This window comes from Oenanthe melanoleuca, chromosome 12, assembly GCF_029582105.1.
Source record: "Oenanthe melanoleuca isolate GR-GAL-2019-014 chromosome 12, OMel1.0, whole genome shotgun sequence".
Classification (NCBI taxonomy): Eukaryota; Metazoa; Chordata; class Aves; order Passeriformes; family Muscicapidae; genus Oenanthe; species Oenanthe melanoleuca.
The window spans coordinates 5949181-5969667 of NC_079346.1; the positions used below are offsets into that span (position 1 = coordinate 5949181).

The window sequence follows — 20487 nt, forward strand, 5'->3', positions numbered from 1 at the left end:
CGTGCAGCTCATTGAAACAGCAAAAAGGGGTGAGAGCTGAGGGACAGGGGCTCCTGAGCCCTCAGAGCTGTGGGCAGAGCTGCTCCTTCTCCTGCCTGGGTGGACAAGTGTCCCATGGCACTGGTTCCCCTTGGCACTGTGCTGCCACTGCCTCTGACCCCCTGCAGCTACTTAGATAATTTCTAATTAACTGTTTAACTCATACTAATTAGTCATTAGTATCAGCTTAGCAGCCTTAACTCCTGCCTGTCTTTCCTGATAAGACCCAAGACTGAGCTGGAGAAGCCCTGAAGTGCACAGGCAGTCACCCTTCTGTGTCACCTCCAGCACCATGTGCTAAATCCTCCCTCCTTCCCCGATGCTGCAGTTATCCTGTAAAGTTTTGTCCTTGGTTGGGGCTAGAGCCCCCCCAGAGGCCTTTTCACAATCTCTTGACCTGCTGGTTACCCCATCTTTGCCTGTGCCACAATCCTCACTGCTTGGGCCTGTTGTTGGGATCTGCTACACCCCTTCAGCTTCCCTGTCTCACCTTTGCATAGTCCAGCACCTCTGTAGTGGGGCTGATCCTCTTCTACTGCTTCAGTCCTTTCTCCTGCCTCTTCTACCAGATGATGATTGTTGCTTTTCTATGACCTTTTCATCCCATTGCTGTTCCCTTCCAGGAAGGTGTTTTCTGAGGTTTCTTGGTTTCACAGATAGGGCTTTTTTGGAGAATAGTGGAAGTGTGATATGGTCATATCTCCTTTTAAACCATTAGAAGTGTCCAAGAGCCTATGAATTTCCAACCCTAAGCTGGAGTGAAACACATTCTCTGGGGATTAACCTGCACTCTCAGCTAGTGACATGGCTTTGCTGTGAGTAATGAAATGTGAAGAAAAGCAGGAAAGATAAGTGAAAAATTGAGTTGGATGTGCTCCATCTACTTTTGTGATCCGATCCCAAAGCATGACTGGTGGTTTTACTTCAAAGTCAGTGGTCAGCTCCTCCTTCCCTCACCAAGCCCTTATTTATCACAGTCACATAAGTCTGGGCACACTGAGACGTGGCTCTGCTGCCTTGGGGGCTTGGGGTGAAGCCCTGTGTTTCTTTCCCTTTGTTATGAACCTGGATCATCCCTTTCAGACTTATTCCCAGTGTTGCCCATTTGTAGGGAGCTCTGCTGACACTGAGCATCAGAGTGTGTGATGGGAGGAGCTGTTCCCTGGGGACTCCAGTTTCCCTGTCTGTCAGCTCCTTTGCTGTTCTTCATGTTCTTACCCAGCTGCAGTTGGGTTTAACTCCAGTGCTACTTTTGGCTGGTGGAGAAACATTCTTGTCTTCTCTTTCTCCTTTACTTGGGCACCCATTCCCTCAGGCTTTGGGATTGTCTTCTCCAATGACATCCACACCTTTGGGTGCTGGGTGTGACTCTCTCTGCCACCTTCTGATGGAGGTGTGAGCAGAGCTAAGTGAGTATCTTATGCACAGCAGGAGGATGTCACCAAGTGCCAGAGCTGAGGGTGGGTGACACATCCAGTAACCAGGGAATTTGGTGGCTTCTAGAAGGCTCCACCACCTGAGGAGCCCCAGCACAGCTCTTCTGCCACTCAGGCCAGGGCTTGCCCTCTGTTAATTGCTGGCCTTCAATTTTAAAAAGCCTGAAAAGGATTATAAAATGTTCTTTTGAGAGACAGGGTTCTGAATCCTCAGCAAGTGGGCTAAAAAACAGCAACAAGCCTTTGTGTTGAAGTATATGATAAATGTAAAAAGGACAGAATTTTAGAGTGCTAAATCATCCTAAGTGTTTTATTTAGTCCCCATTTTTGAAATTGTTGAGCATAAAAAGAGTATAGTGCAATTTTTCAAGTGCAGTTGACACAAGAAGATGAATTCATTAGCTCTAGCCCAGACAGATTTTTTTTTAATCTAAAAATAATATTGTAAAGAGGTTTTATTCAATATATGAATTCCTCTTCTCCAAGATATTTCTAAGAAGTACTGAATCTGTAATGAATACCTACTGCCTTTTTCTCTGGGAATGCATCCCACTGTTACATTAATAATAAGAATGTAGACATAGAAAGCAAAGGCAACATTTTAAATTTTCAGAATTTATAAAATTCGTTCTTCCTCTATTTGAATTATCTTTGGATCAGTATTTCATTTAAAAAGACAGTATTTGCCTTGTGTGACCTGTCTCACTGAAGCCATTGGTAGAGCACAACTAGGTTGAAAAGCACCAGCTAAGCCATAACTGTGTAAAAGCATGGTTTTTTATGATTTACCCAATGCATCTTAATATCAGAAAGTGCTCCAGTTCTGCAGGGGAGAGCCACAGACATTGCTTGTTTAGAGGAAGGAAAAAAAAAAAAAAAAAAAAAAATTAAGCTAGAATTAATAAGGCAAACTAAGCAAAGGCTCCATCAGTGTTTCTGGGCTCTGGCTGAGGGGAAGCAGATTAGAACTGGGGTGAGCAGATCAGCCCTGCAAGGTGCTGAGTGCTTGGGCTCAGGTCCAAGGGAGCTTATTTCCAAGCTGGAAACTCAAAGGTGAGCTTTAAGGCTAAGGCTGAGCTCAGAGGCTGTGCTGCAGGCTGGCCCAGAGTCGCCAGTCCTTGCTGGATTAAGAGTCTGAGAATTTTAGCTTTGTGCAAACAGAGCATTTGGTGGTGGTAACAAATGCACTCTTTGCTGGTGCTGAGCTTTAGCTGCCTGAGCTCCTCGTTGTGGGTAAGTCATTGCTGCTCGTGGGAGTTGTGTACATGAATCAGAGAGAAGGACAAACCCTCAAGGTTTGAAAGCTGAAGCAGTTCCAAGATCCAGGAATGACACACTTGAAGAGCACTCAGAGAGAGAAACAGCAATTGAATGGCTTAGCAGAAAACCACAATTGAGAAACCTCACACTGTTTTATTGAAATGTATTTTTACAATAATGCTTTCTACTTTTCGATGTATTATTAAACTTCCTTAAAGATTAACACAATCTGTTGTCAAATTTTTCTCATGTGGCCTGATTGCTTTGCAAAATACCGTATCCTACATATGGCCATCTGTCAAAACAGCAGTGACAAAATGAATTAATCTGAATTGCAGATGTGTTAATGAATCCCTTTGAAGGGCTTAAGCATTTAATTAAAAGTAAAGCAGAACACGATAGAGAATTTTTAAAGCTTTTAAAATATTCGAAATTATCATTAATATTTGAATTTTATTTTCCAGAGCACAATTTGTTTGGGAGGATTTTTTCTCTCCCCAGTTCTAATTAAATAATACAAACAAGTCTTGACCCTAGCGTGTTCACTCATCGGCAGTTACATAGAGCTAAAAATATTTGCACTACAGCACAAACATTAGATAATTTTCCCTTAAAATAGTAAAGAAGAATACTCTCCTGAAATTGCAGCCACCTTCTGGTCAGACTGATTTGAAGGAAGATATTTAGTAAAAGCCCTTTGGTAGGGTTATGTTCTTTTATTGCATTAGTAGTAGACAAACAGTTGCAGTGGCACTCTTGAGCACACAGATGTACCCTTGCCCTTGCAGAATGTGTTGCTAAAAGGGACCATGGTACTCACATTGTATGAGCTTGTTCATCTTGTCAGGAGCTCCTGCTGAAGCTGTCTTTCAAAAGCTTTCCATGCCACCACAAAGGGTTGGTTAAAGGGAAAAGACAAAACAAAATTGAATTTTCCTGCAGTGGGATAGTTTAGAAAATGGATTTCTTGCAAATATGGAACCTTATGAGATGTATGGCTAAATTGCAGGACTTTTCAACACTGAAACTCTCCATCAGCTTCAGTGAGACTTCCACTCCCAATTTCAGACTTGTCCTCATATTCTTTGCTGAATCTGGGCCCTAAAGATTTTGTGCTTTGCCAGGCTATGAGTCACTGAAAGTGCTGCTGCCTCAAATGAGCCAGTGACTAAAGCAAACTCATACTGATCACTCTTGAATCTATCTTATATTGAAACTGATGTCACACTAGGCAGATTTTTATTTTATATAACATGTTAAAGTTTGCACAGCAAATTTTGATTTAAATTATCTGTAATTAAACAGTGTGTTCATTGTTCATCACCACATATTTCGAATTTCTTTTAACGTTAGGCAGAGATATTTTCATCTAGAAAATTAACTCATGTCATGAAGTTGAAAGGTTTTTTGTAGAAAAGTATATTTAAGGTGTTCTCACAGAAATTTTTCCTCTAAGGACAAGAAAGGTTTTTCAAATATACTTGCATGCATGTGCATAAATGTGTAAATTCATATGTGTGTGTATTTTATATCCACATGTGCACAGGCATGTGCAGAGAAATGTGAAACTTAGTATATCATAATCCATAGTAGCTATAACCTTAACAAATTGTGCATGCAAGCCTAACATGACCCATAAAGTCACAATTAATTAAATGAACTAACAAGAAAGCAGATACATTAAGCTTTGCAAAATTGTAAAATTAATATTACAGCTATGTCACCTTCACCTGCAACTGGACTGAGCAAGGGTGAGAGAGAGAGAGAAATCAATTCCACGAGTTTTGGAGAATGTAAGACAGTGCCGAGAATGTATCTGTGTCTTGTGATGTCTTGTGCTGTGTCTGTATGGGGGGCTCTTCATCACCAAGGGACTCTGGCAGGGCCACATGCCAGGTTTGGCCACCAAGGGGCAAAGTGTGGCTTTGCTGGATGGTGTGGAGGGGTGTGGGTGGCCAGGGGCTGTTGTGTTCCTGTTTCCTTCATGAGTTTGCCCACCTGGCTCATCACTGGGGCTGCATCACCCACCTTTCCTGCCATTCACAGAACTCTTCTTACCACTTTTGCACTGCCCTCCAAATGGTCTGGTTTAATTTGGGACAAGCAGACTGCTGATAAATTTTATCCATTTGGGCTATGTACATGTTTTATCAGAGTCAGACATGCTTGAGATCAGTCAAGGTGCAGGGTTGCAATGAATGGCCATTTTTCATTCATTTTCAACAAAGTTTCAGCAGCACCATGTTCCCTTTGAGTAAGGAAAGTGGTGCCTCTGAAGTGCAACTGAATAATTGAGAACCTAAAATAATTCTGCAGTATGGAACCTCAGAGGGTCTCATCTCTGGAGCTCGGGGGTGGATGGGTGTGCTGGGCTGTGCCAGTGAATCACTGCCCTGCAGAGCTGCTGCAAAAGGTGGTAAAAGGAGCTTTGTACTCATTCTGTGTGAAGGTGTGCTGTCTGTATGTCTGTTGTACCTGTGTACCTCGCTGAAATCCTTCCAGTGGGAGGAGCACCATGTGAAAGAGCTGGTTTCTCTGGGGGCAGACTTATCTTTTTCTGTTGCTTTGGTCTGACACAGCTGGTGCAGCCTGGCCTGCTGTTCCCTCCAGTGGTGTTAATTGTGTAGCTGGGACCCAAACCAGGGCCATACAGCATGTTCAGTGGGACTGGAGAGGTGACAAATGGGAAGGTGCTGAGAGATGCTGAGGACACGGGGCCACACCGGAGCTCCGTGCAGAAACCACTTTACCTCTGACAGATCCAACACACACTATTAATAGTTTGGGGCCAGCCTTTGCCAAAGTAGCCTGTGAAGGGCTGAGAGGAGCCCCTGCCTGCCTGCCTGTCACGCTCCCCTTGCTGAAGGCAGTGACAAACAGCAATTAATTCATTGTCTGCGTTCTGTTGTGCTGCACGTCTGTGCATGGCGAGCTGCCTTCAGCCAGAGGAGATGAGCCACACAGGCACCCATGTTCATCACCCCAGCACTCTGTAATTGTGTCTGGACAAAAACCAGCCTCTGATTCAGTGAGGGCACGGGTGTTAAGCTTAGCTTATAATTGCAGGTAATTAAAATGTAAAAATATTATCTGTAAAGCCAGCTTAAATGAAAATGTTGAAGCAGACATCTGTACCTTGCCATTCACCATTTGTTTAATTTTTAGTATTCCCAGTTCTTCAATTCATGCTGTGTTTTAACTCATTGAAGAGAGACCCTCAGAGGTATCCAAAAATCTTAACACTGACAAGCCCCAGAGCAGACCCAAATTATTGCACAATAAGCACAGACAGTGTAAAATCCAATTAGGGCCCAATCTGACATTCACTGATGCCAATGGAAAACAACCTGTTCGTAGATACAGAAAGCTAGGTGATGTTTCATTAAATGTGCTGCTTCCTGTGTCTGAGTAGGCACTTATTTAAATTGGATTCCTGAAATATATACTTTGGTTTCTTTGCTAAAATTATAGGCAGCTGACTGGTAAAGCAACAGCTTTTTATTATCATTAATTATAAATTTTGGGAGGGGATCATTACAAAATTAGTCAATGTTACAGATACTATCCAATAAATATTAAATGAACCTGAAGCTGTCTTCTGATATGATATAATGTTAGCAATTAGTTATGCATTTTTAAAAAAGGCATGAAAGCAAGCATGAGTAAGTTAATATAAAACATTGCTGTTCAACAGCGCTTCAAGGTTAGTGCTTCACTGTATGTAATATTCATTGTTAAAACCTTGCTGCTGTTCCATACTAATGAGTAGGTGAGGTTGGGATTTTTTATGTTCCCAGCTTTTATTTCTTCAGTGCTTTTGCAGAGCCTGCACACAAGCAAGTGAGAGTCAGGAGAGCTGCACTGTTTTGAGTGAAGCCCTTCTGCTTTACACCAACTGGGGATCTGTCCCATAGTTATTTAAAGCAGAGTTGGTAGACAGATAGCAAACTATGCTTAGGAAAGTTAATTAAACAGTAGAAGTCATAACAAGTGGCACTTCTGTCTCCCATGAAAGAGGAGGCAGCTGTATTGTTTCTGGCAGAGTAATTCTCTGCTGTACACATTTATTTATTGATGGTTTGGAAGAGGCTCTTGCACTGGGTAATGATGCTAATATTGACAGAAGGAAATATAGGAAAAAATAAAGGGCAAGTCACAATTAGATACTTAGAAAGTAGAAACCTCTGCATAATTTTAATAGTGATTTAAATAATAATCCTTTAGAATTTAAAACTATAAATATTGATAGTTATGTCTATTTTTATGTAAAAATGAGGTAGTCTCTAAGCCCACTTTATTTAAAGGTTAAAATTGCATAGCACATCCTTTTCTGTATATCTGAGTAGTCCTGATTTGGGGAAAAAAAAAAGGTTTGGTATTTTGATTAAAAATTACAGTTTTTCTTCTTTCCCTTCAGTTCCAGATTATCAAGAGCAGGATATCTTTCTATGGAGAAAGGAAACCGGGTTTGGATTTAGGATTCTAGGTGGAAATGAGCCTGGAGAACCTGTGAGTATCATGTTTTAGTTTGTGACATCTTTCAGAAACACAGCAGTAGAATGTACAGATGTGCAGAACTATGCTATGCAGTAGCATCACTGCTAAAATTGTTAGTGGACTATACATATCCTACATCTCCCCACCCTCCCTCCAAAATAACCCCACAACTCCATAACTGAAATGAGTTTGCCTTCTCCTTCTGCTTTAATGGTAAACCAAATGAAAACACATAGGTCCTTGGACACTGAGGACAGGATGTCCTGGTCATGTTTGCAAGTATTTTGATCTTAGAATGCCAGGTTCTCAGATCTTAGAACGCTCAGTTCTCTCTCTGAATTTGGTTGATTTCTTTACCATAAATCCAGTGCCTGTGGGAGGTGTCATCCTTTCCTGTGCTGCACAGGTCACAGCTAGATAGTGGCAGCATGAATTTCCATGTTTTTCCCTGCCAAAATTATTTTGCTCATTTGTGAGAAGAGAGACCATGAATTTGTCTCATGTTAGAGTAACTCCACAGAATTCACTGAAGATAAACTGAGACTGAGTTGGTGGACAAGCTTGTGGTGCAGAGCTTGTAGACCCTGCAGGCAACTGAAAGGGTAACTCAATCTCAGCTTCCCTGACAAGACCCTCAGTGCTTTTAACCATCTTCCTGTCTGGTCACTGTCTGGTTGAACACATTTCCCAAGGCTGTCTGTCCTTAGAGTGAATGGACTGCCTAAAGAAACAAGATGTCAATTTATTCCAATTTCACCATGTGCTGTATTCAGACAGAGCCGCTTTCACAGGAGCGCCTGTCCTGACCAGCAGACATTTCTCAAGGATTTCATGTCCCTACTAAATCGGGTCTAACCACGAGTGCCCCTTGCTCCCAGCTGGCTGTTGAGCTGGTTCCCATGTCTGTCTCTCCTCCTGTGCCCACTGCTCAGATTTACATCGGTCACATTGTACCGCTGGGCGCTGCTGACGCCGACGGCCGCCTGCGATCGGGCGATGAGCTGATCTGCGTGGATGGGACGCCCGTGGTGGGGAAATCACACCAGCTCGTGGTCCAGCTTATGCAACAGGCAGCCAAGCAAGGTCACGTCAATCTGACCGTCAGGCGCAAAGTGGTTTACACAGGTAGGTTGCAGGATCACCCTGCAGGGGTAGATTTCCTTGCCAGCATCCCATCTGTTCAGCAAATGGTCTAAGGGGAAAAAAAGCTTCTTCTAGTGCTGGAAAAACTCAAGGGATGTACTTTTACTTTTCCTCTTTTTTCTGTTTTTAGCCCTTTTTTTGCTTCCTGATCCTGAAAGTTTCAAGGTTTTTTTTTTTTTTCCAGTCAAGACTCTCTCAGTTGGCTTTCCCAGCCTTCATGAGGTTTCTGATAAATTGGGGAGCTGTTCGGTTTCAACATATAATTTTTAGTTTGTAGCAAACAGGCACTGTGGCCAACTGCTGTGTTTTTTGTATACTTCCCAAAATAAATGTGTATCTTGATACACATTTGGGAGTGAGGGCTCTGGTGTGTGGTGGCTGCTGTCCCAGGCTCAGGGGAAGATTCAGCATCTAGTCAAGTGACCTCAGGATGGGAAACTATAAACATTATTGGTTCTGGATGGCCAAGGTGTTCGTGTTTGTTTCACAGAATCACTGAATGGTTTGGGCTGAAAAGGACCTTAAAGATCATCCATTTCCAACACTTCTGCCATGGGCAGAGGCACCTTCTCTAGACAAGGTTGCACAGGTCTAGAGAGTTTTCTGTACGCTGAATTGTCCTGGACATTGTGCACACACTGCACGAGTGCAGGATGTAAATGAACAAAAAAGAAGCTGGCAAAAAGACAAAGATGCAAGGAGAAGTGACACTACCTGGTGCCATTTTGGCTCCCAGATAAGTGATTGAAAAATGTCATGATAGCAGAGAAAATGAAGACATGAGCTTTCTAAATAAATGTGGCCTTATGTTTAACACTGGAGAGTAACTTTTGAGTGCTCCCTGTCCCCTTGAGTCCCCTTAGGACTGTGGGATTTGCTTTAACTCACTCAAAAAAAGGATATTATGTAGCTTTTTAAGTTTAGGCATCGTCAGATAAGTAGGCAGTGATGTACTTTGATCTTAGAGAGAATCAAAATAACATTCAGGTTGGAAATTAGGTTCTCGGTGAAAGCTAGGACTAGAAGACTATCTCTAAAATAGCTCTGTGTTCTTACCTAGGCCTGAGCTCCTTCTGCACAATAATAAATAAATGTTCACTTCTCATTTCTTTCCTTCTTCCCAATGTGGATTAAACATCAGGTTATGTCTCTCCTCTGACAGCCTCTCTTTAATTCCTGACCAAGGTCTGGTGTGAGAGAAGCTTTAGAAGAGCATTGGGAGGAAGGGGAAGGGCAGCTGAATTTTGGTATTGTTCTTATGTGTAGATTTTCTATGCAGTTTTAGAGCCTCCAGGCTGGAAATTACCATGAAAGATTTAGATGCATGAGATTTCTCTTGGTATTTCATTCAAAGGCATGTTACTGCAGATAGAGCTATTTCTGAATCATTGCAAATGTGGACACTTACTCTAGGATAAATTATTCAGAATCCCTTCTTTCACCTTATATTTGCAGGCTTTTAAATTTCAGCATAACTTTGTAGAGAAGGCTGTTCCTGAATTTTGGTCCCTTGTTCCTCCTGTCATCTGTATGCCAGTAGAAAAGGATTGTTCACCTAAATGAGTACTCTCTGTCCTGAGATTCATGTAAGGGGAATTTTATGCTCCTGTATTCTTAATATGAAGAATGCTATATATTTAGTATATACATTTGAGTATATAGGTGCAGACAGAACTTCTATCCAAGGATATTTTAAAGTCCTTTTTTTACATCATGATTTTACTGGTTTAGATTTTGCTTGCCATCCATTATCTTGCTGATGGGTTTAAGATCTTCAACTTAATTTTGATTCACCAAACTGGAGAAGTGACCTGATTAGCAGAGGCAGCCATTCAGCAAGGACAAGTGCAATATGCTGCTCTCAGCTGCACAAATGGGCTGTAGAGAACAGGCTGAGTAACAAGAAGTGGAAGCTATTGTGGGCCACGAGCTTTCTGCTGAGGTTGGCTCAGGTGAAGAAAAAGACTGTGCAGGGATGTAGGCAAGGGGGAACCCTCCTGATTTCCCAACAGATGATGGTTTAGTGCAATATGGTCCAGCACTTCAAGAAAGACATATTTGAGTTGGAGAGAGCCCAACTGGAGGGAGTCCAGAAGACCAGAGAAAATAGGGAGAGCTCTAGAAAACATGGTCTGAAAGGAAATATTGAACAAATTTGGATTCTTTAGCTGAAAGCAGAGCAGAGGGAGGAGGTATTATACTCCCCAAGAATATAAGAGGCTGCTGCAAAGAGGAAGGGAATAATATGTTCTCCATATGCCTGTTAGATAGCACTAGAAATAATAGCCTTATGTAGCAGCAGGGAAGATTTAAGTCAGATATTGCAACCAATAGATTGCCTGTAGAGATATTTAACAGCTGATTAGACAAACATCTGTCAGGACTGATATTAGGTATAGCTGGCCCTCACTCAAGCAGAGTCTGGACTAAGCAATTTTTTTGAGATTTCTTCAAGCCTTGTGGTAGCTGATTAGATTTTAAACTAATACCCCTTCCAACTTCAGTTGCTGTTAAACACTTGTTTAATATTAATATGAACAATGTTTAATGTCTGTACCAGACTGTACAGATGATAGTTGCTGGTTCTTCCATCCAGAAACATTTGGTTCACAAGTTGTTTTGCTCATGTTGAGAGATTGTTATTACTAAAGATCCCACTAATCAAAGGCAATCAGTGCACTAATTGATAGCTTTCAGTTTAAAACTACACAAAATGTGTTGTTGTGAGATATTACTGCTTCTCCTTGTGGCTTGTGCATATATATGTACAATGTACATATGGTTTACATATATAACTGAAGTGGGGATGCAATAGCTAGAGGAGGCACCTTTGAAGTGATGTAATCCAGGTTTGAAATGCCACAGAGCATCCAAGCACACAGCACTGCACTGGTTTGACCAGGCAGAGGTTGGCTTTGGCTGAATGACCACACACAGGAGAGGGTGAGCACGTGTGGGCAGTGCCACCACTGGCAGAGCCATTGGTGGTGACCCCTGAAAGCATGGCCTTGCTGTGATGGATACATAAAGCAGGTGATTTTCCTTTACCCTTTTCTCAGTATGCAGGAACAAAGGACTTCTGAACAAATAACCAGTGTGATTAAGCAGAAGCCACTTTATTGTGTACCTTATACCCTAGTTATGCATTCTAAAACTACTGTCCACGTGATCACTCATTACTTGATTACTTTGTCTTGTCCACGCACTCTGCATGCACCTTGCAGGAAATAAGATTGGTTACAGTCAGTGCTTCACTGCCTACCTTTATCTTGGTTCTTGCCGTCTTGGTATTCTATTTTTCAGCTTCTTCTTTCCCAGTTTAGTACAATTTACATTTCAGTAGCCTTGACAGATTCCAGAGTGTTTGATAAAAACAGCTGTTGAAATGGGCATGGCATACAAATAGGCACACTACATTTCAGAAGGCTGATATCCCATTTATTACAACAACTGGCTGTCTTTTATACCCTCTAAAAGTTTACACTTTGTTCATTGGTTACAATAGATCAATATAACATTCGTTGGTGTAAAAACCATCACCACCTCTGTTTTTCACAAGACTTTTCTAAAAATACTTTTCCCAGCTGCAGGTTTTCTTTCCTGCTTATCTCCTTCTCCTTCTCCTCTTCTTGGTCTCCAGGCCAAGAACAGAGTAGAATACCTTTCAGGAGGGTGGGCTAGCAAGCAAGCAAGGAGGATGAAACTTCACAATTTGAAACTATTAATTGGACTGTTGACTCCTGTAAGCAAATGGACTAAAATTTATAAAGATGTGAGATCTCATGACCAAGCCCTCTTTTGCTTACATCTTGGAGCCATCCAGGCAGGGTCACAATCGGTTCTGCCAGGGTGTGGCCTTTGAAGGCCTCTCAATAAATATCCATTTTATTCCCTTAACTCTGTCCTGCCTCTTGTAATGGTTTTGGAATCAAAACCAGTAAGAGACTCCAAGTCAGAAGTACAATTTAATAGGAAAAAAAAGAGAAAAATAAAATACATGCAATAGTACAAAAGAAAAACCACTGACAGAGTCAGAATACAACCTGACACCTTGCTAGTTATGGTGGTGGTAGCAGTCCAGATGAAGTGGTCTTCTCAAAGTAGTGATCCTGGTAGCTCTTGTCCTCTGGAAAACAGTGGGTGAGGGTGGGTTTGGTGTTCCAAATCTCAGTTTTTATCTAGGTAGGGAAGGCTTAGCTCCTCCCCCTGGGTGGGGCATCTCCCAATGGGATGATGTGATTTTATCAGTCATGCAGTGGGACTCAATGGCCATTAACAGGAGATATCTCCTGGAGGAAGGGTGGGTCGTGGGAAAGATAAAGAACATTGCCCAATCTCGTTTTAACAGATGGCCCATTAGCAGAGGATATCTCCACAGAGATAAGTATCACTGCCCCACCTGGTTTCAACAGATGGTGATAGAATACATCCCTTTGGGCACATCCTTACATTGTAACCTAGGACACTTCTGCACCAGCTCCTCTAGGGATCAGTTCAAATCCATTGCTGCATCAGCAGGCAGCTGTTCCCAAGCACTGACTGGACTAACAGTCCCTTTTCCCCCCTCCCCAGTTCCCAAGGCAGAGAACGAAGTGCCATCCCCGGCCTCCTCCCACCACAGCAGCAACCAGCCGGCGTCTCTGACGGAGGAGAAGCGGACGCCGCAGGGCAGCCAGAACTCGCTCAACACGGTCAGCTCGGGCAGCGGCAGCACCAGCGGCATCGGCAGCGGCGGCGGCGGCGGCAGCGGCGTGGTCAGCGCCGTGGTGCAGCCCTACGACGTGGAGATCCGCCGCGGCGAGAACGAGGGCTTCGGCTTCGTCATCGTCTCGTCCGTCAGCAGGCCCGAGGCGGGCACGACGTTCGGTGAGTGCCGCGGGTTTTACTGCGCACGCCACGTCTGCGGCCCGAGGGGGCGAGGGGGGATCTTCAAGTTAAAACTTAATAAACGTTGTGAGAGCGCCCCAGTTATGTAATTGATAGCATGATCAGAGGTGAAGACTCGGTAGGTGTGTGCCTCTTTTTGTTCGGCACTAGGTCGAGAAAAGCAAAGTAAAAATCCCAACCTGAAGAGCTAAAATGCCACCAATGGCAATTCCTGATGCTCACTTTCTGGGAGAGCCTCTCTGGGGTTTGCTGTCAGAGGATCCTGCCAGTGATGCTGCTTGCCAGTGCAGAAATGTAGCAGGTGGAATGAAGTATGTCTCGTGATGGTGGAATCAAGCCAGATAATTTAAAAGCAGTAATGCTTAAACTGATTAACTTCTCTTTGGCAATCAGGGTTATTCTGATCATCATTATGTTGTGAGTGTGCTGCTAGCTGGGAAGTTTTAATTAATACTGCTTGCTGGTGAGACATAAAATGGGGAATACTGTTATAAGAACAGGATGTTTCTTTTTTCCATTTCACTTCTTCCCAAATGCATTTCTTCAGAGTAGGAAGAAATTAAGTTTAAGCTATGTGACATGAAATATCCTGACCTAATAGAGGTGGTCATGGTTTCTGTCTGAAGACAGTCTTTCTGCTAGGCAGACCCCATTTCCAGGGGTTGCTGCAGAGGAGATGTACATAAACTGGTTTTGCAAATATGCCCAGAGCAGCCCATTCTCAAGCAGAAGTGTCATTTCAAGGAGGAAACCCATCAGAGATGCTATTTTCTTCCCTTTCCATCTCCTCCAGTAGGAGGCCAGAGGCAGCATCCACTTTGTAAAGGAAGGAGTTCCCTTAGTCTGTGGCACATGATAGGGGTGGAGGGAAAGGAAGGTCAGAGCGCTGCCTTGGCCATCTTCACCTCCCAGAGCAGTGCTGTGGTTTGCAGAGAAAATGCACTGCAGGCTCCCTGTGCAGCTTGAGTGCTCCTGGGGCACACAAGTGCAAGAAGTGGCCTTTTCCTCATTCTCCCAGGCTTTTTTTCATGACATTTTTTGCCATTGCCCATCAGTAATACCCTTAGTAATACATCAGGGGAGCACCACCTCCTTTTCTGGTATTGATGTAGAACAGCTGTTTCTAGAACTGTTCTGGGCAGTAGAGATTTCAGGGGTGGAATATGTAGTATAAAAGCAGTGCATTGAGTTCTGTCAGTTCTCAAGTTCTAGGCTCTCTCACACTGTCCCTGCTGCTGGAAACTGCTCTTCCAAGATAGGTGTTTTGGTGCCAGAACACAGTGGTGTAATGTAAAACATTAAAGTGAACACAGCCTAGAACAGAGAGTGTGCTTTTATCTTCTGCAAACGTGTGTAAATAACTTTTATTTAGTATGAAGACTATGCTGTAACTCTTCTCTGCAGAGAAACCTTGACCTGAGGTTAAAAAAAGTTGTGTTTGCTTTAGTCCAGAATTCTTGCTAACTGGAAGTTTTCTGTGCAGGGGCTCCCAAGGAGATCTGTTGATCTGTGACTGTTTTTCATTTAATTTTTTCAAGTATATTCAGTTTTTTCCTAACACTCTGCATGAGATGTGTTCCCTCTTCCGTCTGGTGCTTGCTCTGGACCTGCTTTGTAGTTTTTTTCTTTCATGGGTAGTATTTAGAGATGGGCCAAACTGGTTCTAAAGCCACCTTGGTCACTTTGGTGTGGGCTCTGTCATCTGTGTTTAGTGGATTGGAAAGAGTAAAAACTCATATCCTCAAAACAGCCTGCAAACTGGATGGGGCTTTGTATTACCAGAAAGAGAAACTTTCTGACATCATGATAAAATTAAAAAAAAAAAAATCTCCCTAATGTTTGTAACTAATATTAACACTTTCTGCCAGTATTCATTGCATCTTTCCAACCTCACATATCCTTGTCTTAGCCTTTTCTTCTTTATGGTCTTTCTAGTGTTGTCGTGTGTGTGTATCTCTAAAACTACTAATCAAATAAAGACTACAGCAGAGATGGGAAACTGCATCTTGAGGGTGAATGTATTGTGGATGAAAAGTGTGAGATGACCACTCTGTGTCCCCCATGGCTTTAACCATGTGCTGTGTTCCCCAAGGCCTCTTGCCCACATAAAGGAGCTGTAAAAAAGCTCACTGTATTTATCTGATATGTATTCCCTGTGTTCCAATTCTGCATGTTATGGACAACCCTTTGTTTTTGAAACAAAAGAACTGCATGGAACAGGAGGAGAATTTTGTCTCCAGAACACATTCATCCTAAAGTGCTCTCACTCTGTGTGTCAGACATCTCAATGGTTTTGTGTGTGGTTTTAGAGGTATTTGAGTGAGGAGAACCTTATTCCTTCTTTGTTCCCACCTGGTGCCATCTAAGATCATAAAAGAGGAAGGGTTAGTAGGGGCTGAGGTGGGTGCCAGCACCAAACAGGTTACCTCTGTCAGTCTTGGCCCATCTGTAGTGGTCCTGTGCCTTCCCTGGTAGTACCTTTATTCACAATGGAAGAAAATCGTTTCATGTTGCTTCCCCATGCAGTGCTGATAGAGTGGGTCTGTGTGGTAGAAAGGGAGCCACACTCCCTCCTAGGCCTAGAAGGATTTTATCTTTCTAAACTGAGAAAGAACAAAACATTGGCAGAAGCTCGAACAGCAGTTGGCTTAGAGAAGGACTAGAGTGGCTGACACTGATGTAATCTTGGAGGAGAAAAGTTGAGTTTTCTACAAACAGATTCAATTTTTTTCTTCAAAAACAAAATCAGATTTGGGTTATGCTGCTAAGTGCAGTTGTCAATAAAAATTGCACCATTTATTTACAGAAATCCACTTGGGGAGAGTTGTGAGGGATTAACAAAACACCTTTTTGTGGAAGAAGTAAAGTGTTGTGCACTCAACTAGTTGATTGCCAATGTTTTGAACACTGGCAGCAAAGCTATCCTATAATAACTTTTGCTTGATGCATTAATTAATTAACCCTTAACCTTCTCTTTCCCTTTTCAACCCTTTTTTTCCTTTTCCCCTTCACCATATTCCCACATACGTAAACAATTAAAAAAAAAAAAAAAAAACAACCAAAAAACCACCAAACCAAAACCAAACCAAAACAAAACCCCCAAACCAATACAAAAGCGGGAAATGCATGTGTGGCCATGCCTCACAAAATAGGTCGGATAATTGAAGGGAGCCCCGCCGACCGCTGTGGAAAGCTGAAAGTAGGGGACCGGATCTTGGCCGTCAATGGCTGCTCCATCACCAACAAGTCGCACTCAGACATCGTCAACCTCATTAAGGAAGCGGGAAACACCGTCACCCTGCGCATCATTCCAGGAGATGGTAAAGTATCTGTTCCCTGCTCTCTTACCTCACCCTCTTCTTGCTTCTCTTCCCTGGGCTTTTTCTGTCCCGTGGAGCTGCAAAGCCATGGAGGACTCCATTTCCTCCCCCACTCTGGGAGTTAGCAGTCAGAGAGGTTGTGAGTCTTCCCAGAGCTTTAATTTTTTGGTTTTTTATTTTGTAGAGATGTTTGGTTTTTAACAGGGAGGTGCTGATTCAATGTTAAAAAAAAAGAATATTGCATTCCGTGTATCTGCTTAAAATGATCTTCCATAAATTTGATGGATCTCTCAATAAGCTTTGGTTTGATTCTTAGCTTAATATGCAGCTTTAAAATATTTGGGAATCACTTGTTAATGTGTGGGATTCCTGAAGCTTTGTATAGACAAGAGCAGGCTATATAGTAAAGAGATCACAGAAAGAGATAAACACTTTGACATGTTTTAAGCTGTTTTAAAAGCAGATTTGCTTTTATTCTGGGTAAGTTGCTTTGGGAGTGAGCTCAGTACATTTTTAAATGACTGCTTAAATGGTGATGGTTCTGAAGCTGCATTTTAAGAGTTACCATAGACAGGATCTCACTGTTTCAGATGAGAGAGAGCAAGTGCAGGTTCCCTAATAATAAGCTGACACTTGGTGCTGATTTCAGGTCACCAAAGTATTTAATAAAAATAAGGATCCATGTTATATATCAGTTCCATTAAATTAATCCCAAGCTTGATCCCCAGATAGGAACTGATCAGAAACCTGGTAAAGTATCTGCAGCAAAAGTAAAATTGCTGTGGTTCTAAATTCAAAATATTTTCTTTGTTTATTGTGCTTGTCTGCCATGGATGGGTTCAAAGTGAGAGCTTGTTGGGCAGAAACCTTTCCACATTGTTCCCCACAGACCAGGATGAGAAATGATCTGGTTATAAATTAGGGTGTTTAGGGTGATCTGTTTTGCACAAAAGTTTTATTTTCCTGATGTCTAGTGGGTACCAGGTCAAATAGTATATAATCCTCTGCTGCTTGGAGCAAATAGGGTGTTCATGAATAATAAAATGGCTGTGAATCAAGCTAACATCTCAGCTGGCCTGTGCATGCCTGTTTTGGAAGATAAACAGAGAGAATTGTTCATTATACCTGTATTTCAGTATCTGATAAAAAGGAAGGTAAATCTTTAAATAAATAAAGGGCTTATTTTCCAAAAAAGTAAAACCATCTGAGAAATAAGCAACTTCTGAATGATTTAAGAATTTTTTTAAGACTATAACCTCCTGGCATAAATGCTGAGCCAGCCTTGCTCATGCAATTATGTGTCCCAAATATCATGTAAATTGCTTAGGTTAGGGAAACATGTACCTGTGATTGGCATCACGTATTCCTGGAGAAGATGTGTTCTTTAGGCTTGCTTTTATAAAAATTCAGGCTTTAAGTCTTTTTATTTACTGTCACTTTGAAATTCCAAGTCAGATGCCAACTTTGCATAGTATTACCTGCATTCATTTTCCAAAAGACAATAAGACCCAACACTCTCAAAATCTCTGAGAGGTTTGCTCTAAAACCCCATGAGATACAAGAAATTTGTCTCAGTGTTGTTTTCTTTTTGATGTCTTTGTATGCTTTTCTTGATTTGTTGTTTTCTTTAGTTCCTTTTTGAGTGCTTTTTTGGAAAATATAAATGGTCTGTGTGCTTCAAGGAGGGGGAAGCATAAATCAGAAGCCACTCATCAGATAAACATGAAGCTGAGGTGCATCACAAGGCTCACAATAAACTCACACTGCTAATCTCTTCTAACATTATTAAAAACACCAAGAGTTTTTGCTTTGTAATAAGTCTTTCACAAGTTAATTGCCACAGACGACTGCAGGATTATATTTGCAATGAAATGATGCTTTACCACACTTCCAGGAGATTCAAGGATACAGAATGCTGGAACAGGACAAGCTTAGATTAGGCATGTAATTGGTGACTGAGAGTTTTAGGGCAGAGCAGGGTAAGGAATCAATGAAATATGTAGGGTTTAGAACACGAATTATAAATGTACTAAAGCTAATTTTTGCTATATTCTGTTCCACATTTGCATGGTGGCTGGCATGTGTCCTCAAGAAGTGTCTAAAACACTGGCAAAATTATGCACAACTCCTGACTCGTGGGAGAGGGTGGGCTAAAGATAGATGCAGCACAGTGGTGTGAAGATACATCTGTACCAAAGATGTGTTGTTGCTCTGCTTGGTATTATTAGTGTGACCTACTAAAGGGTAGGAATCTTGCATTCTCTTTGAAGCCCATCTTCATCTGATCTCCAAATATTTGTGGAGGATTTCAGAGGCTTTTTTTCTGGGTGAATACAGAACACTTAATCATGTTTCGGGGCTTTCTTATGTAGGAGACAGATTTTAACATCAAGGCGTCTTTACAAAATAAACAGAATTATTTCTTAAACCCCAACAGTGTAACTGCACATAGGGACATCTCCTCCTTACACAAGCCAGCTGTCAGTGACATATCATCACAAGGGTGTGTGTTTTGGTCATGCCCACACTGAGAGGTGCAGACCAGGAGCCTCTCTTGCTCTCTGAGCCACTGGACACAAGCCAGCTCTGGTCTGGAAGATGTTTCAGCTCCATCTGCTGAGGGTTTGGGCACGTTAACTTGGGCACAGCACTGCAGGCAAAGGAGCTGTGTTCTTGTTGCACCCATCTGTTTCTGTGGTTCTTCTTTTTCTCCGTCCCTTTTCCTGGATTTCCCTTGACATGCAGAAAGGAAATATTGCCCTTATCTAAACTTCTCCAGAATTAATATAAATCCATAAAGTAAGTTAAACTCCCAGGACTAGTAAGCCCATGGCCATCACATCTTAATTCAGGCAAAAACCCTTCCATTGCTGCAATTTTGTATTACAGCTGGACTCTGTTTAACAATGGCAGATTTCTCCATAGCCAGTAAAATGAATTAGTGGCTGCCTGTAGCTCGAGAGGCAAACAAGGGCAGGGTAGAAGGCCTTATAATTTTATGTTGGAAACCCAGATGTTTCCATCCAGTTTTTGTCACTGTTGTCTTAGTGGCTGTGTATTCACTTTAGATTTTGGCATTGAAAAGTGGATCATGGTCAGCATTTTGTAGTTGCTCCCAGTCCGTGATTCTCTCCTGGATACAGTGGGTATGGACACAAGGAAGGGGGTCTCAAAGGAGCAGTGCCAGCCACTGCAGTGGCTTTATCTGGGAATGCCATGTCTGATGAGTGGGTATTTCTGCTGACTCTGCCCATCGCTCTCCCAGTGCAACCAACATAACTGTTGAACATTTTGTGTGGTTAGGCACCATTAAGGTACAAGGAGTACCACTGAGACTTCTTCTAAAGTCTAATTCCCATGGGAGAAGAAGGGTGTTTTCAGAAACTGCTAGCTTCTGGTGCAATTTAGCATTTGAAACTCTTCAGTACTAATATCAGTTCAGGATTGGTACAATATGTAGTTCTGGAAATATGTTGAGTTTAATACAGAAGAGTTCTGGGTCTGTGTTGCTAATATTCAGCTAATGGCATTGGCATTACCTTAATTTTAGGTAGAATTCTAAGTGAGTTTAGGGTTAACTCTGGTCCTGCTGAAGTCTGTGATGCAGCCCCAGAATGACAAGGGGAATATTTTGCCCTGCCATACTGTGAGGGACATCTATGTAGTCACTTTTCAGCTGCTCCCATCTCAGTTGTGGGAAGCAGGATACAGGATCTATCCTTGGAGCCCCTCCTTCCATGCCTAAAGAAATCTGCAATTTTCACAGGCTGATATTGGGCTGAGAGCCCTTTACCATGGTAGAAATTCAGCTTAGAAGTTACTCCTGCTCTCTGTATTCTCTTAGTGCACCCTTTTGTAAGAGTTATTGAAGCATTTGGTACAGGTGGCTCCACATTCCTGCTTTC

The 20487-nt window shown here is 42.3% G+C and overlaps 1 protein-coding gene across 25 annotated transcripts in view; it reads left to right on the forward strand.

The window, feature by feature from the left end:
* The window catches only part of MAGI1 (membrane associated guanylate kinase, WW and PDZ domain containing 1), a 326216-nt gene that overhangs the window by 296047 nt on the left and 9682 nt on the right, over positions 1 to 20487 (forward strand). For 9 of the 25 annotated variants that reach the window (XM_056501121.1, XM_056501123.1, XM_056501122.1 and 6 more), the window contains 3 exons: positions 7153 to 7244; positions 8165 to 8357; positions 12948 to 13241. In XM_056501121.1, the coding sequence (XP_056357096.1) occupies positions 7153 to 7244; positions 8165 to 8357; positions 12948 to 13241 (579 nt within the window). Of the gene's footprint in view, positions 1 to 4450; positions 4529 to 7152; positions 7245 to 8164; positions 8358 to 12947; positions 13242 to 16378; positions 16583 to 20487 lie in introns of all 25 variants that reach the window. The other 16 variants (XM_056501111.1, XM_056501112.1, XM_056501113.1 and 13 more) reach the window with 4 other exon arrangements.